Raw genomic sequence first — 17741 nt, forward strand, 5'->3', positions numbered from 1 at the left:
AGGCCTCAGAGTGAGTCAGATCAAAGACACGGGGCTGAGAGGATGCGGGGGGAGGGGGGTACTGGTCATGGGAGATAGGGATTGCAGCCCACCACACCTCCACCCCCATCCTCACCCTCACATAGTTGAGGGTCTCATAACCCTGCTGCAATCCTACCTCCAACTGTAACCCTCTCTGCTTTCTCCCTGCCTGAATGAGTAAAATAAAACGTTTTTAACGGACGGACTGTCTGCTAAATAAGACGGGAGGAGAGGGGGTGAGACGTAACCGTGCCAGAGTGAGGGCACAGCACTCCACAGACCTGCGTTCAGCTCTCCCTCATGCCACATTAAAATCATTCTCTCCGCCTGGCCCCCTTAGCTACGGTACAAATACACAAACGCTGCCAAGCCTCTTCCTTCTGACACCGTTCGATGTGCGTTACTGCCAAAAATGATAATCTGTATACTATTACACAAGCAAGAATCCACGTCTAATGCAAAAATCCCACTACTTGTTGAGAACGTAATTAAGGATCTCTATTTCCTAAAGCAGATAATCTACGTGCCATGGCAACAAAGCCGGTCATCTCAGTTCTTAATCTGAGATGTTACAATATGCAAACAAACCAATGAGAATTCACAATATTTGAACTGATGCAACTACAGCGCTGAAGGACAGAAAGTACCCTGCAGTAGCACGATGCAGACAGCAGGGGGAGCAGAGGAGCACAATAAGAAAACGGTCATTTTGTAGAAAAATGCCATATTTCGTTCTCGCGCTGCACAAGCACAACAGAGCAGTGTCTCATTACAGAGCTGGGTGTGGGGAGGAGTTAAGATGGATTCCCCACCTTCTGCATTACACCGAGCTCCCGGGGGCTGCTCGTTAGAATCAAAGCAGGCTGAGGAAGCACACGCCGCCGCGTACGCCAGAGCGCTACACCGCCGTGTACGCCACAGAGCGCTACGCCACAGAGCGCTACGCTACAGAGCGTACACCACAGAGCGCTACGCCACAGAGCGCTACGCCACAGAGCGCTACACCGCCGTGTACGCCACAGAGCGCTACGCCACAGAGCGCTACGCTACAGAGCGTACATCACAGAGCGCTACGCCACAGAGCGCTACGGCGCCGTGTACGCTACAGAGCGTACACCACAGAGCGCTACGCCACAGAGCGCTACACCGCGTACGCCACAGAGCGCTACGCCACAGAGCGCTACGCTACAGAGCGTACACCACAGAGCGCTACGCCACAGAGCGCTACGGCGCCGTGTACGCCACAGAGCGCTACGCTACAGAGCGCTACGCCACAGAGCGCTACGCTACAGAGCGCTACGCCACAGAGCGCTACGCTACAGAGCGCTACGCCGTGTACGCCACAGAGCGTCTACCAGTGTACCCCCACCCTCAGGGACAGAACCTGTCTCATCTACGCTTTTAAAAGTATATTTATCTTTTTTACTTATTTTGCTGAAACTACAGGTAAAAAATAACTTCTGCGTACACCATAACTGACTGACTGGTCAACAGGTTCTTTTTTTGTTTTTTTTTAGGGGATGTCTGCCCTCCTTATGTGTACCCTGACTTTATTCCCACGGGGGACAGCAGAGAGGGGTACAGAGAGAGAGGAGGAGTAACAGAAGAGGAAGAGCCGTGCTGGGGCATGGAGCCCAGGCCACGCGGGAGAGATTTCGTGTGGGTTTCGCGTGAGATTTGGCCGCCCTGCCAGCCGCCCTGAGAAAACCCCGCCAGCGAGCGACTGACAGTGAATCAGATTAAGACACGCCCCCCCCCCCCACACCCGCCCAATTCCCTCCCCACAGAGCCCCGCCCTCTTACCTGTTCTGGTAGCTGTAGTAGGTGCCGTCCCGGGATATGGTGCACAGCTGTTTCCCGTAGCAACAGAGCGTCTGAGGGGAGAACTCGTACTGCGGAAACGGGGAGGCAAAGAGGCACCGTTCTCAGTCCCACTGACGCCCTGTTTACAGCTCGCACCGTTCTCAGTCCCAATTAACACCCTGTTTACAGCTCGCACCGTTCTCAGTCCCAATTAACACCCTGTTTACAGCTCCCCAACACTGCTGCTAGCACAGCCCGGCTAACACTGAACCCTCTCACAACGTTGCCTGTGAGACACGGTCGCGGTCCTAATTGCTGAAATTCCCTCCGGCTGCCGACCGAAACCCGTTTACGGAAAAAAAACCGGGAACTCTGAGCAAAACCGAAGCAAAAACAGCGAGCGTAAAAACCTTCCCTGCACTAACCAGCTCGAGGGGGAGAACGACGGAAGAGCACATTCTCAGCGCTCTTTACTGATCGACAGATCTGGCTGCAGCGAAAAGCGCAGCGCACAGGCTGGCCCGGGACCAGGCCTGAAAACCCCTCGCTCAGAAGACACGGCTGCGGGAAAACCCAGAGAAAGCACACGAGCGCTCTGACATGGAATGGAAAGTACAGCGTTACTGGAAAAGTGCAACTGACGCGCTCCAGACTCCAGTGACCACGCAGACAAGAGCTCAGCCGAGGTTTCTGCAGATCAAAGACAAGCCAGCTCAAACTTTCGCTTTCATCTGTCAGAATCCCTATCTGACGGTGCTTTTAAAGTTAGAATACACTTGGTTCTCCACTGCAGAAAATGAGATGATAAACTATAAACGATAAACGATAAAAAATAGTTTGGCATTAAAAACTGGGGAGAAAAGGGGGGAGGGGGAGTAAAATGAGCCAAACTGATCCTCACCTTCCTGCCGCAGCAGTACCCCAGGCCCTGCATGACGGGGTCGATCTCCTGCTCGAACACCTCGGCCAGCTTGGAGCAGTACTTGTAGACGCGGGAGGTCTTGCGGTTGTACAGCCAGGCGTTGTTGAACATGAGCCAGATGTCGTCCACGTACTGCCAGGGCTCCTGGTACTGGCCCGTGTCCAGCTTGCGCTTGATGGTGGACAGGTCCATGGGGTTCCTCACTATGTCGAAGTAGTCCTGGAGCACACAGGAGAGGGACTCTGAGCCACAGCACTCTGAGTGAGCCGGCGAGCGAATCAACGAGCGAGTGAGTTACTGAATGAGCTGGTGATTGAGTGAGTTGGTGGGTGATTCAGTGAGTGAATGAGTTGGAGATCGAATGAGTGAAGCAGTGATCGAGTGAGCTGGTGAGTGAATTATTTGGAGAGTGAGTGAGTGAGTGAAGCAGTGATTCAGCGAGTTGGCGAGTGATACAGTGAGTCAGTCAGTGAGGGAGAGCAGAGGGAGAGCAGTGATTCAGTGAGTCAGTCAGTAAGGGAGAGCAGAGGGAGAGCAGTGATTCAGTGAGTCAGTCAGTAAGGGAGAGCAGAGGGAGAGCAGTGATTCAGTGAGTCAGTCAGTAAGGGAGAGCAGAGGGAGAGCAGTGATTCAGCGAGTCAGTCAGTAAGGGAGAGCAGAGGGAGAGCAGTGATTCAGTGAGTCAGTCAGTAAGGGAGAGCAGAGGGAGAGCAGTGATTCAGTGAGTCAGTCAGTGAGGGAGAGCAGAGGGAGAGCAGTGATTCAGTGAGTCAGTCAGTAAGGGAGAGCAGAGGGAGAGCAGTGATACAGTGAGTCAGTCAGTGAGGGAGAGCAGAGGGAGAGCAGTGATTCAGTGAGTCAGTCAGTAAGGGAGAGCAGAGGGAGAGCAGTGATTCAGTGAGTCAGTCAGTAAGGGAGAGCAGAGGGAGAGCAGTGATTCAGTGAGTCAGTCAGTAAGGGAGAGCAGAGGGAGAGCAGTGATACAGTGAGTCAGTCAGTAAGGGAGAGCAGAGGGAGAGCAGTCCCCAGCTGGCATGGAAAGCCACAGAGAGCAGCTCTCAGGCTCTCAGCTGGCTGACCCCTGACCCCTGACCCCAAACCCGAACCCGGGCGCAGGGCACTCACCGGGATGCCCAGGAGCATGGGGTCCACGGGCTGGCGGAAGGGCAGAGACTCGGGGTCCTGGCGGTACAGCGCCTCCAGCGTGGGCATCAGGGCCTGCCGCAGCTCCTCGGGCTTAAAGACTGCGGGGACCAGAAGGGGGCGCCGGTGAGTCGGCACGCAGGGGGAACGGTATGGGGGAAGGGGGCGGGGGGGTGTAAAGCGCGCTCTTACTCTTCCTGCGGGGCTGGGAAGGCGAGGCGGACGCGCCCGTGCCGTTGGTCCCGCCCTCCTCCTCCTCTTTAGGCTCCACCTTAATTTCCGGCTTCTTCTCCTCCACCTCCATTGGCTCCTGCTTTGGCTCCGCCCCCTCTGGCTCCTCCTTCTTCGCTGCCAGCGGCCTTGAATCGTCTTCATGCTGGGGGGGGGGGAGACAGGTAGTACGGTCAGTGAATAATCTAAATTAGCAGTGCCCCGCCATCCCAGGCTTGTGTTTAAACTCCTGGTTAGATCTGCTTTGGATTTCACGCCAACCCTAACAGAGCAGCTAGAGGTCCCCTGTCCTGCAGGTGGGGGACGCACCTCTGTTTTGGGTTCCACCTTGCCGGAATGGAAGTCGTGATCGTCGCCCCGGGGGTCCGGCTTGGCGTCGGGGAGGTCGGGCAGGGCCTGCTGGGAGTGCACCTCCGCCACCGACGCGGGGGTGGGCACGCGGTTGTCTATGCTGGCCGCCGCCTGGGAGAGCTGGGGGCGGGACAGAGAGAGAGAGATGGACATTCGTCACAGGCTAATCAAAAAACCCGAGCGTGAGACGAGAAGAAGAAGAATCCGCCCCCGGAGCTCGTGGAGCAGTGAAGACAGCGTCAGGCCTACAGGAGCTCAGCTACACTCTGAGGGGACCTTGAGTGTAACAAATATGGGGGCAGGTCCTGACTCACGTTCCCCGAGTTAGGCAATCAAACCCTCCCACCTCGCACAGAGGCTCTGACTGAGCTGAGCGCTACAGCAGCAGGACTCCTGCAGTGCTACAGGACTGACGGGCTGTACAGCAGCAGGACTGGAACAGGTACAGACACACAGGGGAGTGTGTGAGGAGTGTGTGAATGACGGGGAACTGCGACGGGTAACGAGAGCAGAGAGCGGCTTCACAAACGCCTGTGAGCCCCGCAGCTGCCGCGAGCTGTCAATCATCCCCCGAGGAGGGGCAAACCACCAGGTCGTTAGCGGTGCGCTATGGCTAGCGTCCTGATGGTCTGATCCAGTCCTTATTAGAGTGGCTGGAGAAGCCGCTCTCTGCCTCAGTCAATACGGGGAGGAAGGGGGGGGGGGGAGCGGAATCTCACCGGGGTGGTGGGGGCCGGCGGCTGCACCGAGGTGGGCTGCGTCAGCTGGAGGGCGGGGTCCGGGGGGGGCTGCAGGGGGGTGTGAGGCCGAGAGGGGGTGCGGCCGGGCGGGGTGGCCATGGCCTGGGCGGGGCCGGGCACAGAGGCCGGCCCCCCGGAGGAGGGCGGGGCTGAGGGCGGGGCGGGGAGCTGGTGCTGCTGCAGGTTAGGGGCGGAGGCGGGCGGCGGGGGCGGAGGTGTGGAGCGGAGGGGTGGCTGGGCGGCCGGGCCGCAGGACAGCTGGGAACCCATGGAGCCCAGAGCGTTGAGGGGGAGGGAAGCGTTCTGCTGCTGCTGCTGCTGCTGCTGCGGGAGAGAACACACACGGCACGGCGTCAACGCCCGCCACACACCCCAACACGCCTGCTACAAGCCCCCAACACGCCCGTCACACACCCCAACACGCCCGTCACACACCCAAACACGCCCCCAACACGCCCCAACACGCCCGTCACACAGCCCCAACACGCCCCACACACACACCCGTCACACACCCCCAACACGCCCCACACACACACCCGTCACACAGCCCAACACGCCCGTCACACGCCCGTCACACGCCCCACACACACCCCCAACACGCCCGCTACAAGCCCCCAACACGCCCGTCACACAGTCCCAACACACCCGCTACAAGCCCCCAACACGCCCGTCACACACCCCAACACACCCCAACACGCCCGTCACACACCCCCAACACACCCCCAACACGCCCATCACACACCCCAACACGCCCGTCACACACCCCAACACGCCCGTCACACACCCCCAACACGCCCGCCACACGCCCCACACACACACCCGTCACACATCGCCAACACGCCCGCCACACGCCCGCCACACTCCCCCAACACGCCCCACACACACACCCATCACCCCACCCCTGTCTCCACCCCCTACTCACCTGAGTGACAGCAGCCTGAGCGGCCGGCTGTCCCAGGACCATGTTGACATTCACCCCCCCGCTGGACGCGGGGAACTGGGTCTGGGCCATGAACTGGGCCTGGCTGGCCGTCTGGCCCACCATGCTGCCCGCGTGGTTTCCCATCATGCCTTGAGCCTGGGGCATCCTGGAGGGGGACATCCCCATCTATGCAAAAAAATAAAAAACACACAAGATGAAGGACAGAAGAAAGTGACGTGAGCAACCTGCTCTTTCACCCACAACCTCTCCTTCCGTCACACTGAAACCTGACTGGGCAGAACTGCCTCAGCGCCATCGCTACCAAACAAAAACAAAAACCCCGATTCCCCTTTCTGCTCCCCAACGCTCAGACTGCGACCCTGTGTGAGGGAGCACTGGCACAGAGAGAGAGGGGGGGGGGGGGCTGGAAACGGGCGCAGGGTAGAAAACGGAAGAATCCATTTCTCCAGAGACGGGGGGGGGGAATTACCGCTGGAACGGAGCCCATGTTCATCTGTGGGGCGTGGTTCATGGGGGACGCAGCACGGGACCCCATGGGTGCCTGGGACATCTGCACGTTCTGCATCGCCATGGGGCTGAACTGGTTTATCCCTGAGAGAGAGAGAGAGAGAGAGAGAGAGAGAGAGAGAGAGAGAGAGAGAGGGGGGGGGGAGACAGACACACACACACACAATTAGCATCTGGTTAGGGAAGCTCCAGACACGCTAATTGAATTACGCATTTGTGAGTCAGCAGAGACCAGCGCTGTCTAAATTAGCGTCGCCGTCCCTTTAACTGAGAGGTGGCGGCCAGACGAAGTAAGATTCCATCGCTCAGTCCAGTCAGTTAAGCTACTGCAATCGAGCACTGAACCCGATAAAATGAAGACGAACGCTTCGGCCAAAATCGCCACAGTCATTTCTGTAGTTTAGCATGAAGTAACACACACAGCATTCGCTCCATGAATGCGTTAAAAATAAGTGTGTAAATAATAAATGTGGCCTCCGCAGACACGCCATTAGGCTAGCAGGGCTCTCCGAGCCGGTCCGTGAGGACATGCACAAAAGCGAGAAGCGCAGGCGACTGCAGAGTTTGAGAAGGTGGATGCGATGAAAGCAGGGGGAGGAGCCTAATGCGCGGCTGATGATGTAAAAGGCGCTGAGGACAGCCGATAGGTCAGTGAGGGGAGGAGGAGGTACCTTGAGAAACCTGCACGCGATTCATGATCTGATTCGGCACATTGGGCATAGGCACAGGTCCATCTGAGAGGAACAGGAGGAAGGGGGGGGGGGGGGCAGAGAGGGGTAGCGAGGGGGGAAGGGGTAACAAGATCAGAATCAGCCCTGGGACGTTTCGGGGAAAAGCACAGAAACAGGCATTTCCCCCCACGGTGTCTGAGAAACCCAAAAAACACACAGACCATGCAGCTCCTCACAGTTACAGGACTCATCAGCATTAAGTGTGTGGGCAGGCCTCCTGGGGGGGGGGGGGGGCGAGGTCAGGACGTGCACTTCGGCAGAACTGCGCAGAAGAACGGCCTCTCCGCAGGCAGCGCATTACAAAAGCCCCGGCCTGACTGGAAACAGAGCTTAAAGGCCCGCAGACAGCCCCAGTGTAGGGCAGTGGTGAGAGTGTTTGGGGGGGGGGGGGGCACTCACTGGGCGGTCTCCCTGCCGGCGCGGGCCCCAGGGCGTTGGGCTGGGGGAGGACAGGCTGCGGCGCTCCGGTGGGGGCCATGGGGGGCTGCTTCTGGAGCCTCGACCTCCGCTTCTCCTCCAGCTCCTTCTGGATTTTGTAGATCTTCTCCGCCAGGAAGTGGTAGTACTCGTCCTGCGGGGGGAAGGGGGGGGGGGGGCACAGGGTGTCAGGCGGGGATGGACGGGGTGGGACGGGACGGGACAGGGTGGAACAGTACGGGCGGGGCGGGGTGGAAAGGTGTGGGCAGGGCAGGGCAAGGCAGGGACAAACGGGGTGGGGCAGGACAGGGTGGGACGGTACAGGCAGGGCGGGGCGGGGCGGGGACGGATAGGGAGGAGCAGAGCGGGCGGGGCGGGGAGGGGCGGGGCGGGGACGTACCCTGCTGTTGGCGGACTCGTACATGTCTCCCTCCACCTTGCGGGCGTAGGCCACCAGGTTCTCCATCCGCCGGTCCTTCAGGGCAGCCGGGTCCGGGGTGGGGAAGATGGCCTGCACACTGCAGGGAGGAGGAGAGGGGAGGACGAAAGAGAGGAGGGAGAAAGAGAAGAGGGTGATTGGGAGAGAGGAGAGAGGTTAGACAGCAGAGGGAGATCAGGGTGAAGGAAAGAGATGGAATAGAGGAAGGAGGGATCAGGAGGAAAGAGAGAGAGAGAAGATTAATGGCTCCGCCCTCTGGGTCAGCTGGCTGCTGAGTGACAGGAGAGGGGCGTGGCTCCGCTGGGACTCACAGTTTGTGCACCAGGTGGTTGCGCAGGTCCTGAGTGACGTGTTCGTGCCACGACTTCCTGGCGCTGGCGGCGGACAGCGGGGCGGCGGTGGGCAGGTTGCCCATGGAGCCGGCGCCAGGCCCGTCCGACATCAGCTGGCTGCGGGCAGAACCAAAACCGACCCGGTTAGAGAGAGAGAGAGAGAGCACACATGTCCTCCAGCCATTCACAACTCCAGCAGAACGACCAGCACAGAAACTCTAACTCCCATAATGCAATGGGAACTTCACATGCCCCATTGCCTGTTCTCATTCACAGCACAGGGCGGGGCAGGAGGCGGGACTCACTTGGCGTTGAGCGAGGGAGGGAGGGAAGAGTCGGAGTGCATGTTGGCCTGATCTGATGAGGCCCCGCCCATCGCCCCGCCTCCCATGTTCATCTGGTTAGCGCCTGTGTGGGGGAGACGGCAAAGCTCAGGCCTGGACCGCAGGACACACGCACGCACGCACGCACGCACACACACACACACACACGCATGCATGCACACATGCACGCACACACACACACACACACGCATGCATGCACACACACACACACACACACACACGCATGCAAGCACACACACACACACGCATGCATGCAAGCACACACACACACACACGCACACACGCATGCAAGTACACACACACACACGCATGCAAGCACACACACACACACACACACGCATGCAAGCGCACACACACCCACACACGCATGCAAGCACACACATACACACGTATGCAAGCACACGCATGCATGCAAGCACACACACACACACACAAGCGCACACACGCACACACACGCATGCAAACACACACACACACGCAACAAGCACACACACACATGCAACAAGCACACACACACACACGCATGCAAGCGCACACACACGCACACACGCATGCAAACACACACACACACATGCAACAAGCACACACACACATGCAACAAGCACACACACACGCACACGCATGCAAGCACACACACACACACACACACAAGCACACATGTACACACGCAGGCAAGCATACACGCACACGCATGCAAGCGCACACACACACACAAACACACACACATGTGCAAGCACCACGTACACACGCATGCAAGCACACACGCACACATGCATGCATGCACACACGCACACATGCATGCATGCAAGCACACACAAAATCAAAAGAGTCAAAGAAACTAAATTTTCACAAGACAAAAAAGTTGATCCCAAACAAACAGCAAGGAATATTATCATATGTATGTTACAAAAATGTCTTATGTGCGTATTATACATTTGTGGAGAAAAGAGTGTGTGTTATCTAATGTAAGGAGGGCGCTTGTGTGCGTGCATGCGTATTTGTGTGTGTTTATGTGCGTGTGTGTTTGTGTGCGCGTGTAAGTGTGTGTGTGTGTGTGTGTGTGTGTGTCTCAGCCCTCACCGAGCGCATTGATGGAGCGCAGCTGGTGCTGGTGGGGTGTCTGCGCAGTCTGCTGTCCGGGGCCCTGCTGCGGCTGCGTCTGCGCAGACGGCTGGTTGCCGTAGGGCAGGCCCAGCGCGGCGTAGGCCCTCTGCATGGAGCTGGGGTCGATGGGCGTGGCGCTGCTGATGGTGGGCGTGGTCTGCTGACCCGCACCCACCTGACCAATGGAGTTCTGCAGCCCGGCACTGGGGGAGCTCAGCATGGCTGCCAATCACAGACGAGAGAGGGAGAGAGTTACACACAGGAACGCGTGCGTACGCACACACGGACACGGCCACGAACACACACACATACAGACGAACACACACACACACACAGACGAACACACACATACACAGACAAACAGTGTACATGTAAGAAAACAGAATTGTAACTCCGTGAGACTGTCCAGAACATAAGAATGACTCCTACATGAATATTTTACAAAATAAATTAAAAAATAAAAATTATTTAATTAAAATTTTAAAAAATAAGGGGAAAAACATATGATCATATGAGGATGAAGCATTCGGTTAAATTTCCGGGCCTTTGGAGCCAAAATCTCAAAAAGTAGAAGTACTCCTGCACTGCTGCCTCTGCCGACAGGGCTGAGAGACTCTGAGCAGAACTGAGAGCCTGCTCTTCTGCAGCAGGGGATTTAAACGAGTCACTGTCTAACCAGCCAATCGGGCGGCCGGACCGGGCGGGGCCCCGCCCCCTCAGCGCGCGGAGCCTCGGAGCCACGCCCCCCAGGCTCTCAGATGTCCGGCCCTGTCGGAATCCGCTCGGCCCCTCGCGACTCGCAGCCAGGTCAGTACCGCGCTTGGCCTGCAGGTGGCGCCTCTCGCTCCGCTCAGCCGAGCGCGGAGCTCGCCGCGCCGTCAGGCCCGCTGGGAGCAGCAGCTGGGAGCGCTCATCTCGTTAGCGGACCGTTCGGAGAATTCCAAAAAATTATCATAAATAAAGCCCTGTGTGATGCATCAGCTTCAGGGCCGGAGTGAAGGGCGGGGGGGGGGGGAACTGAAGCAGAGCAGGCAGCTCATTGTAAAGGGGCGCGAAGGTTCCCATGTCACTGCTGTTAAGCCCTGTTACACCCCCAACCCAACAGGCTGCCGCAGGCTCCTCTGGCTCGGGCGTCGGGCCTGGATGTGGCCGCCAGACCCACGGGACAGGCCCAGAGAGGGCTGCAGCCAGGCCGTCAGACTGCGCTAAAGCCAGCCGTCAGGACCAGCTGGACAGGAACAGCCCTCCTCTGGTCCTATGGCCAGAATTCAACCTACATTTGACCTTAACTGTGGCTAACAGAAGAAACACTTTGTTTCACCAGTTCAGCAAATGGCTAAAGCTAACTCACCTCACTTTGCTCAAACTGAGTTAAACACGTCCATTCAGCTTTTGAGTCAAAGTTAAGGACAAGTGTTGACTGAATACAGGCTAAGATCCGTGCAGCTTAGCTGACGGGACGCATGGCGAAACGGCGTTTCGGAGAAGAGCATTTCTGTTTCAGCGCTCTCATAAACCAAGAGAAGACACAGCAGACAGACAGACAGAAGGAGGCCAGGACAGACAGACAGGAGGAGGCCAGGACAGACAGACAGACAGACAGACAGACAGAAGGCCAGAGCAGCTCCTGAGGCAGAGCACACTCACGCTGCTGGTTCCTCTTGTCGCTGGCGTTCTTCAGCGGCAGGCAGACGGGGCAGTCGTGCCGGGTGCAGTTCTTCCAGTGAGAGATGATCTGCCGGGAGGACGCACAGTGGGCCACTGCAGGGGGCAGGAGCAAGGGCACAGGCGTTAACGAGCACAGGTACAGGTGCTAAATGAACACAGGTACAGGCGTTAAGGGGTCCAGGTACAGGCGTTAACGAGCACAGGTATAGTCATTAATGAACACAAGTACAGGCACAGTAGTTGTGCACAGTAACAAAGCGCACGTGCTCTGTATACTCAGCCAGAGTTCACGGCACGCGACAACCTTACCCACGGTCATTTAACACCAGACGCTAATTTCCATAGCGGAGCAGAACCTGACGCGCTGTCGGACACGCCCAAGGATGGGCATGTCCAAGTAACTGTATATCAAACCTCCCCTCCCCAGCTTTACACAAAGACACTGTGTTAACAGGTTTAACTGACTCCCTGTGGACACATCTGCACGCAACAGGGATGCTCATTCCGTGCAAGTCTTTTAATCGATAGTCAGCACCCATTAATCGATTAATAATGATTAACTGACACTGATAAGCAACTGAAAAGCTTAAAATATACTGCACGGCCTATAAAAAAAATAAAAAAAACTCTTAAAGTAGGTCTACCAATTAATTAGTGTTATATATCAGAAAGATTTAAGATGTCCCCACAATCATTAGAACAGGATTTTGCTTTGTGCGTTAAAGCCATATTGGCAAAAAACTAAATGATACAAACACAGATTTACGGACAGAGAAATCTGCACAGGAGAGAAGGACCGCAGATATTCTTATTACAGGCTAACTGAACTGCCACCGCGGCCCAGACAAAAGGCATCACTTATAACGCTGCTTATCAGGCTAATGCTTAACTCTGTAATAAGCGAATGGACCACTTCAGGTTTTTTTGTTGTTTTTTTTTCTTCTAACACACTTGTATCCGCTAATGTGGTCTTATAATAAAAATAAAGCACCGATCTCTTCAACAGCGCAATTCACATTCTTCAGTCCACGTGGCATTTAGCGAAAACAGTGGCGAGTTCGCACCTCTGCGAAGCGGTCGTCTCGATGTGCCACGGACAAGAGAGACAGGTGAGGCCAAACGGAACCGCGACTCCACACCTCTCCGCCAGTCGAGCGGATCTGCGTCTAATCGAAAATCTAACCACCCGCGCTCGGTTTCTCATTGAAATGGTGTATTGAAATTTAACAGTTTAATCAATAAAATGACTCAAACTATCGGCATGCTTATTAACCATTAGCAGCTAATCGGCTAACCGCTAACATCGCTAGCGCGCGCGCCCACGTTCGGCGAGGAAAAGTAAACGCGTACGCCCAGACACACCCTTTTGTTGGGGAGAAGGTGAGTGATGACATCACACAACGGTGCGATCAGACGGAACTCCGCGCTGAACGCGTCTGTTCTGATCCGCCCCGCCCCGCCCCGCCCCGCCCCGCCCCGAGCCAAACCGCCGCTCGCTGTTCAAACGGACAGACACTGAGCGCGCTCTGTCGAACGCCCGCCCCCGCGTCACAGACAAGTAAGCCTGCTGTTTGCTCAGAGGGAAAGGGCCGGCGCTTCACAACTGAAACCGCTCGCCGGTTAGCCACCGTGCTCCATCGCGCTCGCCGGGTTAGCCACCGTGCTCCATCGCGCTCGCCGGTTAGCCACCGTGCTCCATCGCGCTCGCCCGTTAGCCATCGCGCTCGCCGGTTAGCCACCGTGCTCCATCGCGCTCGCCCGTTAGCCACCGTGCTCGCCCGTTAGCCATCGCGCTCGCCGGTTAGCCACCGTGCTCCATCGCGCTCGCCCGTTAGCCACCGTGCTCGCCCGTTAGCCATCGCGCTCGCCGGTTAGCCATCGCGCTCCATCGCGCTCGCTCGTTAGCCGCCGCGCTCGCCGGTTAGCCATCGCGCTCGACGGTTAGCCATCGCGCTCGCTCGTTAGCCGCCGCGCTCGCCGGTTAGCCATCGCGCTCGACGGTTAGCCATCGCGCTCGACGGTTAGCCATCGCGCTCCATCGCGCTCGCTCGTTAGCCATCGCGTTCGTCCGTTAGCCATCGCGCTCGTCCGTTAGCCATCGCGCTCGCCGGTTAGCTATCGCGCTCGCCGGTTCGCCATCGCGCTCGCCGGTTCGCCATCGCGAAATGCAGAATGACTGCGCCGCCTTTAATGAGCTCTCGTGTTGCGCAGGGAAACGGCTTCCGTTGAGTCACAGGTCAAGTTTCAACCAACAGACTAAACCCACGTAAAACCTTTTGATAAAAAAAACAACCAACCAACTTGATGTAACCATTGAAAGTAATGGCCGTACAATGGCCATAAAACACCAACTGCAACATCATCCTTGCATACAAAATGGGCAGATATTACGCAACAGCTGTAGGTGAAAATACTCCATGTAAGTTCATGACCCCAAAAGGAGTAAAAGACACTTTCACTTTCTCTAAGAACGAGAGAGGTTATCCAGCGTCCACAAAACAAAAACAAAACAAAGCAAAAAGAATCCCAATGATGCGAAACATGAAAGGTAATCTGTACAACAAACGGAAAAGAAAAATGGCTAAATTGCGCAAGATAAACTACACTGGAACTTCCCACACACCAGACGAACGTACAGACACCATCAAAGGACTTACAGGTTAGGCAACAATGTGGAGAGGCCTTCCAAGAAGGCTGTGACTCACCAGAGCGGTCAGGAGATACGAGAAACTCGAGTATTTAAACTGAAAGCTCTCGCACCGGCTCAATAGAAACTCACACAAAAAGAGGAACAAATGCTGCAGATTCCCAACACAACTCCGAACGGACAGTGCTCCAGAGGGGGAGGGGGGTGTAGTGGGGGGGGGGGGGCGGCTGCAGCCAGTTTGGCTGAATCCTGCAGGGCTGGCCCTCTCTGGCCTACAGCCCTACAGCCAGTTTCATCTGAGGGGCTCATCAGACTGCCCTTCCCATCTAAAGCCTTCTGTCCAGAGCAGGTTCCCAACGACACCCTCGACGATGAACCAGGCGAAATGGCGCGAAACGCACATCCCCTTTTTCCGTTTGGCTTTACACATCGCCGTGGCCAAATTTAGCACAATACGCTCATGCCGCTCATTACCCAACACCGTATATCAATGTACCGAAGAGGAAAAGCGGATTATCTTGGTTATCTGCAGGTGGGGTAGGAGAGGGGAAGGTTCGCTTACTGACTGTGATGTTTGAGTCATGCACATGCATATATGGGAAGCATGCAAGGAGCCAAGCATATACGGGTAATATATAATGTGTATTACACCATTTACAGTGAGCACACTACACCCTATGCATGGTGAGAAAGCCTCATCTCAAATGAAGGGCAGGAATTGGGAAAGTGTCAGTCATGTGATGGCCCCGCCCCACCCCGCCCCCGCCGCTCAGCCCCGGCACTCACCCTGGCAGGACTTGCCGGCCTGGCAGTGGGTCATGTGGTTGAGGACGTTCTTCATGGTGCGGCAGTGGGGCAGGGCGCAGGCCTGCACCTCCCCGTTGGCCTGCTCGCGCCGCTGGCACTTGTGGGCGTGGAGCAGGAGCACCAGCTGCTGCTGGATCAGCTTGCGCTTCTCCGGGTCGGCCGTGGGGCCCGCCGACACGCCCTGCCCCGGGACCACGCCCACCGAGGGCACCTGGTGCTGCTGGGGCTGCTGCTGGATCTGGGACTGAGACGGGAGGGGGGGGGGGCAGAGGGAGGGGGGGAGAGAGAGAGAGAGAGAGGGAGGGAGGGAGGGACAGGGGGACGGAGAGAGAAGGGGAATAGAGGAGGGTGAGAGGGAGACAGAGCGAGAACGCATGAGAGAGAGAAGTCAGTTTAATTTAGTGTTGTTTTAGCCTGACCAAGTTAAATGTTGTTGGCTTCAGAATAAAAACTGTATGTGCTGATGATTAGGTGATTTAGAGGAGGGGGTGGGGGGGGGGCAGCGGGGGAGTCACTCACCAGGTTGGGCACGCTGGTAGCTCCCTTCAGGTCGGTGGGGAAGGGGGGGAGGCTGTTGGGGAGGGCTGCCTTGTTCTGGAGCTGGGCGTTGACCCCCGCCCCCCCCAGCAGCTGCCCCGGGCCCTGGCCGTACTGCTGCCCGAACGGACCGTTGGCCCCCGAGAGACCCATCTGAAGGGGGGAGAGGGGAAGGGTCAGTACACAGATTTACCACATCAGCTACCACCTCAAATAGGGCGTCAACAGCCACAACACAACTACAGCACGGCAGACCGGTAGGCGAAAAGACTGACTAGCCACAGGACGCTAACCTGGGAAAACACAGCGATTACAGCACAGACTTAACCGCACGGCTCCAACGCGTCAAAAGGTGTTTTCTTTAAAAGAATCCACCTACTTCAGCAGTTAATCGCCTCCGTTAAAGTCTGCAGAAAACGTCCCTCGCTTTCCTGTCTTTCCAAAAGCCTTTCAGAGGCCGAAGAAGCCAGGAGCGTTAAAAGGGGTTTTCCCACAAATGCGTTAATTATCCTCCTGAGCTCAAGAGCCGGTCCGAGGGCCTGCTGAACACTTTAAGGAGGTTTCGTCCCTCTCTGGGTTTGTTTGGAGAGTGTTGAAAATAATTACAGTGCGTAAGGGTCAAACTGTGCACGGCTGGTCTCTGCTTTTCGAACCCTGGCTTATTTCAGTACTGCAAGCTCCTCTCCACTTAGCCAGCCTGTCTCTACGAGGGGACGCAGGCTGTTCTTCCACTCGGAGCTGGAACATCATCGTTGGCATTTTCTGAAAGGCTAAGCCAATGAAAAGCCAACACTTCCCTTATACAAAGCAGCCAGTTTGAGGAGGAAGCAGAGCGCTTTGGAAAACCAAACCAAACCAAACATAGTCAAATTACAGCGCTAGGGATTTTCACAGAACAGGAGAAATGTGTGCGCATGTGCCCGCCTTCGCTGCCTCGTGTCTGCGCAGACGGCTCCCCGGCCTGCCCACCTCCCTGTCTGCACAGCCCCCTCCCCCTCCCGTCTGCCCCCCCCACCCCCCTCCCCCGGCGGCACGCGCAGCGGCGGCTCCCTGCAGCTGACGGCACTACGGCCGAGCAGATAAAAGAGCCAGCGGAGCTGAGAGAGCAGCTTTCAGCCCAGCTGAGCGATACCCCTCCCCCCCCCCTCCCCCTCCCCCTCCCCCTGCCCCCGCTCGCCACCGCCACTCTCAGCCAGAGGAAATCTGCATTCAAACAGCCTGGCCCGCTCTCCCTCCGCTGCGCTCTCTCTCTCTCTCTCTCTCTCTCTCTCTCCCTCTCCCTCCGCTGCGCTCTCTCTCTCTCTCTCTCCCCCACACGCTCCACTTCACATGATTTACAACATTTATCCGTAACGGCGCTTTGAGAAGGACAGCCCTGAAACACCCGCTGCAATCAGCAAGAGTCCACACGCGCACACACGCACACACGCACGCACAGTGTATTGTGTAACTTTTGTACTGTCTTTTTTTTATTGTCTTATTTCACCTTTACTACTTTCTTATACGGAGTCTTCTGCAACATGTTCATGACTTAATATGCATCGGTAACTAGTTCGGTAGTTTAGCCAGCTAGTAAGCTAGCGAGCTAGCTAACGTTATCAAGGATAGACTCGCAGCTAAAGGCTAGATGGCCAACTGATTAATTACTTTGTCATGCTTCTGTGAAGCTAGCTAGCTCACTTTGTCTACTAGTAAAACTAACATCAATGTTATTGATTAATTACTATATGAATACATAACGTTAGCTAAACAAATAACGCTAGCTATATTGAACGACTCGCAACACTTTGTAAAGTAACTGCTCTGGCAGGTCATGTGATTATCGTTATACTTTGTTTTTCCCCTTCGTCAATTTGGGAGGGGGTCAACTCGGCCCATGCATCGATTTCTAGCGGGTCATTAATGTTTTTAGGGGGCCACTGGTGCAACCTAGATCAAACACGGTGCGAGCATGCACGCATGCGCACACACACACACACATGCACACACACACACACACACACACACACACATGCACACACACACACACACACACACACACACACACGCCCTCA

At 56.4% G+C, this 17741-nt stretch overlaps 1 protein-coding gene across 6 annotated transcripts in view; it reads right to left on the minus strand.

Annotated features, from left to right (window-relative positions):
- crebbpb (CREB binding protein b) overlaps positions 1-17741 on the minus strand; it is a 48648-nt gene that overhangs the window by 10521 nt on the left and 20386 nt on the right. For 2 of the 6 annotated variants that reach the window (XM_035398735.1, XM_035398733.1), the window contains exons 3-19: positions 15670-15840; positions 15130-15394; positions 11676-11789; positions 10005-10250; positions 8886-8988; positions 8560-8697; positions 8210-8327; positions 7792-7963; positions 7333-7395; positions 6624-6745; positions 6134-6319; positions 5191-5535; positions 4430-4591; positions 4082-4265; positions 3872-3990; positions 2726-2965; positions 1825-1913 (exon numbers count right to left, since the gene is read on the minus strand). In XM_035398735.1, the coding sequence (XP_035254626.1) occupies positions 1825-1913; positions 2726-2965; positions 3872-3990; positions 4082-4265; positions 4430-4591; positions 5191-5535; positions 6134-6319; positions 6624-6745; positions 7333-7395; positions 7792-7963; positions 8210-8327; positions 8560-8697; positions 8886-8988; positions 10005-10250; positions 11676-11789; positions 15130-15394; positions 15670-15840 (2837 nt within the window). The remainder of the gene's footprint in view (positions 1-1824; positions 1914-2725; positions 2966-3871; positions 3991-4081; positions 4266-4429; positions 4592-5190; positions 5536-6133; positions 6320-6623; positions 6746-7332; positions 7396-7791; positions 7964-8209; positions 8328-8559; positions 8698-8885; positions 8989-10004; positions 10251-11675; positions 11790-15129; positions 15395-15669; positions 15841-17741) is intronic. The other 4 variants (XM_035398737.1, XM_035398736.1, XM_035398734.1 and 1 more) reach the window with 4 other exon arrangements.

This window comes from Anguilla anguilla, chromosome 17 (assembly GCF_013347855.1).
Source record: "Anguilla anguilla isolate fAngAng1 chromosome 17, fAngAng1.pri, whole genome shotgun sequence".
Lineage (NCBI taxonomy): Eukaryota > Metazoa > Chordata > Actinopteri > Anguilliformes > Anguillidae > Anguilla > Anguilla anguilla.